Source organism: Helianthus annuus, chromosome 9, assembly GCF_002127325.2.
Source record: "Helianthus annuus cultivar XRQ/B chromosome 9, HanXRQr2.0-SUNRISE, whole genome shotgun sequence".
Taxonomy (NCBI): Eukaryota; Viridiplantae; Streptophyta; class Magnoliopsida; order Asterales; family Asteraceae; genus Helianthus; species Helianthus annuus.
Window position 1 is genome coordinate 144,988,452 of NC_035441.2, and position 6,277 is coordinate 144,994,728.

General features: G+C 35.0%; 1 protein-coding gene across 2 annotated transcripts; it reads right to left on the reverse strand.

Annotated features, from left to right (window-relative positions):
* Positions 1 to 410: 410 nt before the first annotated feature.
* Positions 411 to 3,996, reverse strand: LOC110895184 (BTB/POZ domain-containing protein SR1IP1). Of its 2 annotated transcripts, XM_022142464.2 has the most exons (6): positions 3,409 to 3,996; positions 3,216 to 3,311; positions 3,039 to 3,108; positions 2,364 to 2,975; positions 1,225 to 1,749; positions 427 to 1,152 (listed from the first exon to the last, which is right to left on the reverse strand). In XM_022142464.2, the coding sequence occupies exons 2-6, from the start codon at positions 3,245 to 3,247 to the stop codon at positions 625 to 627; spliced, it is 1,767 nt and encodes a 588-aa protein (XP_021998156.1). In that variant the 5' UTR covers positions 3,248 to 3,311; positions 3,409 to 3,996; the 3' UTR covers positions 427 to 624. The 2 variants fall into 2 exon arrangements, with proteins under 2 accessions (XP_021998155.1, XP_021998156.1); XM_022142463.2 differs by having other exon boundaries at positions 411 to 1,152; positions 3,216 to 3,994.
* Between the last annotated feature and the right edge of the window lie 2,281 nt (positions 3,997 to 6,277).

The following is a 6,277-nucleotide window of genomic DNA, read 5'->3' on the forward strand; positions in this document are numbered from 1 at the left end:
TAGCTTGTAGATATTAGAATTTTTGTTTCAGATCACTGTGTCTTTTTATTTGGCATTATGTTTTTTTTTTTTTTTTTTTTTTTTTTTTGTCATTGTATCTTTTTCTACAGTATATTGTGTCTTTTTCCTCGGCATTACGTTATATTTTGCTTGGCATAATGTTATATTTTGCGACTCATTATGTTTTTGCATCTTCCTAGATTTAGGAGATTGTGTAGAGTAACTCAATCCTACTCTTTTAAGAGTTAATTAAGTTATATTTATAGGAACGATTAAACCCAAACAATTACAACCCACAATTACACTAAGAGGCCAGCCCACAACCATATATGTACCCAAAAATGTATCAGCCCAACACTGTACCAGGCCAACAACCATGATTGGAGCAGTCCAATAGTATTAACCCACAATTTAAATCAGCCCAAGTGCCCAACAACAGATTAGCACATTCATTCCATTTCAAATCAGCCCTATAATATATCTTATACAACTATAGTGATGTACATACAAACTTTACATAGATATTTCACACAAACATATCAAAGCCATGGAATTAATTGAAAAAAAAAAAAATTTAAAAAGAAAAATTACCAATGGTTGCAATCTTCATGCCAAGTATGCAGATCAAGATATAGAATGTCTTCTATTTTTACTTGGCTTATTCTTGCCTCTAGTAGCAGGAAAAACCCCGTCAGCGCGTAGAAACGGTGCAAGTTTTCCGAGCTTTTTTGACACAGAATTCATGAAAGATTTTCTAGGCAACGGCGGCTTATCAGCGGAGTAACGTGTGGAAGACGGGCTGCTGACCGAAGACTTGTCAATAGACGCTGATGATCGTTCTGCTTCTTTTAATCTCGTTTTAATCTTCAAAAGCTCGAATTTGAGATCTTGGTTTTCTTTTTTCAAGCGCGAGAGCTCATCATTTAGTGGTTGTTTCTTGTTGGTTTGTTGAGCCGCAGGGTCGGTTGATATCAAACCACCATCCATGTTGTCTCGTAGCCGTTGTTGTTCATAGTAAAGAACTTGAACCACGGTTTGCACAGGCAACCGGTCATTTTGGGCTGCGTGTGCACACGCTTCACGTGAAAGCTTTTGGCAATCCATCAAGCTGCAAACCTTTTTTCTTTCCATATCACTTAACATTGGATGTGCCTGTTATATATCATCACTAAATATTAAATATATATACAGATTGTTGAGCTTAGAAAGAAGAAGAATACTTACTTTTAAGTAAATATCAATAGCTCTATACATTCCATCTTCTGAAACCTTTGCTTGTTCAGGAATATGTTCAGCTAGATTTATAAATTTCGACACCAACAGATTACGATCAGAAGCTATCTCAGCAAGATAACACTCCATAAGCTTCCCGACTTTCTCCATGTCACTTTGAGGAGAAGAAGCATAATCTTCATCACGAGCGCCTTCTAATGCATATTCAAGATAGTTCATCATGATTCGTTGCACAGTATCAACATCAAACAATGTGTCACCTTCAAAATGAAATGAAGGGATTAATATGTCATCCAAAACCGCCTGCCCGAGTTGTAACCCGATCCGTTTCTCCAAATCTAGCCTGCATGCCATTGTTGTTTCAAGGTATATGGCAGCCCGAAGCAACACTGAGACAAAGCTAACCGACATTGAATTCCTTTCTCTTGGTAGAAGGCTGACTATTGTTTCTAAAACTATCCTCTTTTCGTGTTCTTGTTCTGGCTCGATTTGTTTCTTGGTTTTTCCGAATATCTCCTGTTTGATGATAGATTGCACATATGAATCAACGAAAAAGTTGTGCAAAAATAAGAAACTTGTAGCTGTACAGAAACTCATTACACAGGGCTATAAAAGGGTTGCCTAAATTTGGCCCGATTAATATTTTAACTAACACATCGAAGTTTCAAAAAGTCGACTGAGGATAACCAACCTTCAAAAACTTAAGGTAATGCGAACAAGTAACCGGTCAAAAACTGTGACACAAAATTGGCATATTAGTAACTTTTGACCATGTTGACTTTTTATAAGGCGGCGCCTAAAAACTAGTTATCGTAAGAAAATACCTTAGATCGTAAATTGTAACTTTGATGGTTTAGTGGCCTAAAACAAGTTAGTTAAATCCAAACAGAATTCAGAGCAAAGTCAATATGGTCAAAAGTGTGTTCCATAGCAAGTCATTAAAAAGTCAACATGGTTTAGTGGCCTAAAACAAGTTATTAAAAAGTTCACATCAAGAACATATTGATTCATGTAGGAAGTCAATGGAAGCTCCATTTCAAAATGATGTCAATCCATAACATGTGATAAGGCCAATGATTATGAATTTGTGTAAAATATTTATATTCGGCTTGAAAAAAATAAGATCTTACCAAACCACGAAGACATTTTTGAGCGTAAAGCATTAGAATCGGACCAAGAGCATATTGTTTGAAACCTCTTGAAATCATTGCAAGAAGAACCCTTTGGAAGATATCGATCCTAAGAACAATCAAATCTTCAGCCCACCAATCAACTACCGCTTTCGGGTGAGATGACGATGAAGATGAAGTAATCAAATCCCCCTCTGCACCACTAGAAGACGGAAACTGGCTTTCTTTGGTGACAATAAACGCTATAGTATCTATACATCGATTAATCAGTCTTACTTTTTCCGCCATTGGTAAAAGGTTTGCAGATGACTGTAAAATAGACACTGCACCAGCCAAAGTTTTAAGTCCTACTTCATTTATATAGGATTCAGATCTTGTTATCAGGTTTCCAATTGCATAATCCTCTGTCATTTCAAGATACTCGGCTACACATCTCACCATCGCAATGTTTTCCATCGATAAGTCAAAGTTTATTCCGTAACAAAACTTTGCCGCAAGTTCAAATCCTTCAGACCCTCCCGGGATATCCGGGATTTCAACCACTAACCCATCATTCTCTTTGGACCCAGACACCAATTTACTTATATAACCACACTTTGAGACCAATGGAAACTGCATAAAACATAGAGTTAGTTTATCAAGCAACATTTAAACAACATCATAGAGATATTATACCTTGTGTAATGAAAAGGAAACACCGCCTGCATGAACTGTGACATCGCTCGGGATCTCCGGTGAGCAAATCCTGTTCACATTGAAATAAAACTTCATATCTTTCCATAATCAGAGAATTCAAAACAAAGTATCAAAAAAATTAAGAAAAAAACAAGAACAAGAAGATTAAAAACATACCAATCACTAGCTTTCTTCATGGAATCAATCATAATCTCCCCTATCTTAATCTCTTAGCAGGCAGGGATATTAAGGGCAGTGGACAGTACAGTCATTCTTGTAGGACATCCACCATGGCAATGATAGAGCAATCATGAACATAACCATGTTATAATAATGTACTAATATTTAAAGAAAAGAAAAAGAGCCTTACAAAAGTACACTCATTTCACTATTGGTTCCACAAATTTAAGTGAAGATAAACTGATAAAGCACTAACTGTGAGTTTTGATTATGTAACATGTCAAACAATCAACGTCTTTTAACAAACAGACATGAAGGACATTAGCTTTCTAGCAAAAAGGAAGAAAGATACAAGGGCAAAATAGTAAATTCCTCTCTAGAGTTTTATAAAATTGGTATTCATGTACAAGACATAATTAAAGATAATTGCAAGAAAATAGTTGAGGAGTATTTGAGTGTGTGGTGGTGAATGCAAATGGGTTTGAAGTATTTGGCCAATAAGATTAGAAATTTCTCAAATTGACCAGTGAGGTATTTTATCAACCACATAATGCTCATCTTTCCAAATTGGGATAAACACACCCACATTGTCTAACACAATGATTATCGACCGTTCATCATCAATGCGACACATAAACCGTCCCCAAACAACAAGTTTTAATGCTTTAATTACCCGGTCAGCTACGCTTTCGAATACGATGGCCGACAAAGTGAATGAATATAATGTTTACAGGATTGCATTGATTGTTGGGCAGAAGACATTAACTGATCTGTACCATAACAGGCAGCAAAAGGAGTTTGGGCTTGCAGCCCCACAAGCACGGTGTACATCTTGTCTTTGGTTGGGTTGTGTCAAATAATGAAATACAACTGGAAACTTTTTACTTCCACCCAAAATGTTTGGTATCATATCCATATGGTGGTATGATTACGTTAAAGTGTTGTTGATTTAGTTTATGACTTAATGTTGTAAGGTTTTTCTAGTTGTAATCTTGTACATGAATTTAGAGGCCCAAAGCGAAACAAAAAACCGAGGCTCCTTTTCACTTTTATTTTGGGATTACTAATGAATTTATAAATTAAGTGGGTTTTCTGTCAAATAAAGTTATTAAAATATGACGGTCTAAGACTTGTAGCACATGAAAGAGGAAGCTATGAGTATTTCTTTGTATAATATTACAAGCATGGGCGGACCCAAGCCCAGCCCAAGGTGGGTGGGCGCACCCCTGTGGAAAAAAAATTAGTGCTAAGTTCCGTCGAAAATCTCGTCCGCACCCCTTGGAATTTTTCGACCGCACCCCTTGAAATTTTTCGTCCGCACCCCTTAGGTAAAAATGTTATCAATTTATATTTTAAATTTTTTTAGTAAACTCTTATTTAAAAAAAATACTGCCTAAATTATATAACTTTTAATACCTAACTAACTAAACCCAAATACCCATACCTTTACCCACTATAATTCCTAACTAGCTAGCCCACTAAGTCTTAGTCCATTAATCAAACCTAACAATATTTTAAACTATAATAAAATAATTAAAGCTCAAAATCTTTAGAAATTCTCTCCCGCTCACTCTCTCTTGCGTCCCTGCACTGCCAACGAACAACATCACCCAGCGACAACAGTCCAGCAGCCGGCGACCACCGTAATCAGCTACCATACCACCGTCGTTCGACACCAAATCTAACCGGAATCCGAACACGGGTAAGTTTCTTTGTTATTTTGATGATTTTGGTTGATATTATAGGAGAAAAAAAGGTAATAAAGTTGTTAAATAGGTTTGAAATTTTGTGTGTTTTGTCGTTGTTTATGGTTGTTTAGATGATTTTTAGGGTGATTATGTTGTTTATATATTTTTAGGATGATTACAACTTACGTTATGATTTCTAAGGCTTGAATAGTTGAAAATTAAAATTGAAATATTATGTTATGGAGCGATGAACTTATGTTATATAGAGAAAGAATTGCTTAAGAAATTAGCTTTAGATGATATTTTGGATAGATTTCAAAAAAATGAAAACCCATAGGGTGTCGACGTTTTAATTATGTTTGTAACAAGGTTTGATATGTTTTTGATGATTATATAAATTTAGTTTGATATTCGTTTGTTTTACATGACCCGACCCGACCGGATATGAACCGATTTTTTTACTTATATATCTAGTGGCCTAAAATTTTTAAAAATGTTCCTTACCACTATAAAAAAATTCCTGGATCCGCCACTGATTACAAGGTACGAGGAAACTTAGAGGTATTTAGAGACATTTTTATTTACTTTATCAAAATTGTTTACTGTAAATATGCTATAGCCTATGAGAAACATAAGTTTAACCATCTACAGCTACACGTAGACGTTCTCTAATATTTGATACATGTTAATACATTTTTTATGATTGTTTTTTATAATAAACACAAACAATATTAATATTGTAAAAGTAACGTTCTACTATATATAGTAGTAATATGGAGCTAAAATGTTCATGAATTTGTCATTGAAACTTGAACATATGATAAAAACCAATGCTTTTAGTTAAAAATAATAAATTTATTATTGAAATTTCCATAGATGACAAAACAAAAATAAAGAACAAAATTGTGAATGGTATGAATGCAGACATTCAGGCTCATAGGCCAAGCCTGACCTAATGTTAATGGGCTTTAGGGTTGTTGTATTGATCTATATATATGATATATGTACATGAAATACGTATGAAGGAAATCTTTTCTTATGTTTTTGCTCTCTTGTATATAACACGTTATCAGCACGAAAGTGCTCTGTTCAAAACGCTAATCATTTCCTTACCGTTGTTTCTTTTCTCTTCTGGCCTCCAAACCGGATAAGGCAATTGTCCTGATCGATTCAAGAGAAAAACATTGTTGTAGTTGTGTTTTTGTGATCTTGAAACCTTCTAGTATGACGGAACAGGCGTGGGTGTTTATGTTGCAATTGGCAGTCAGTGGTTGATTCTACGTTACGTGTATAAGAAATGAATTCCCATACTGTTGCGAGCCAAAATTTGCGAAAGGTAATATATATTACTTGATTCTTTTATATTTATTG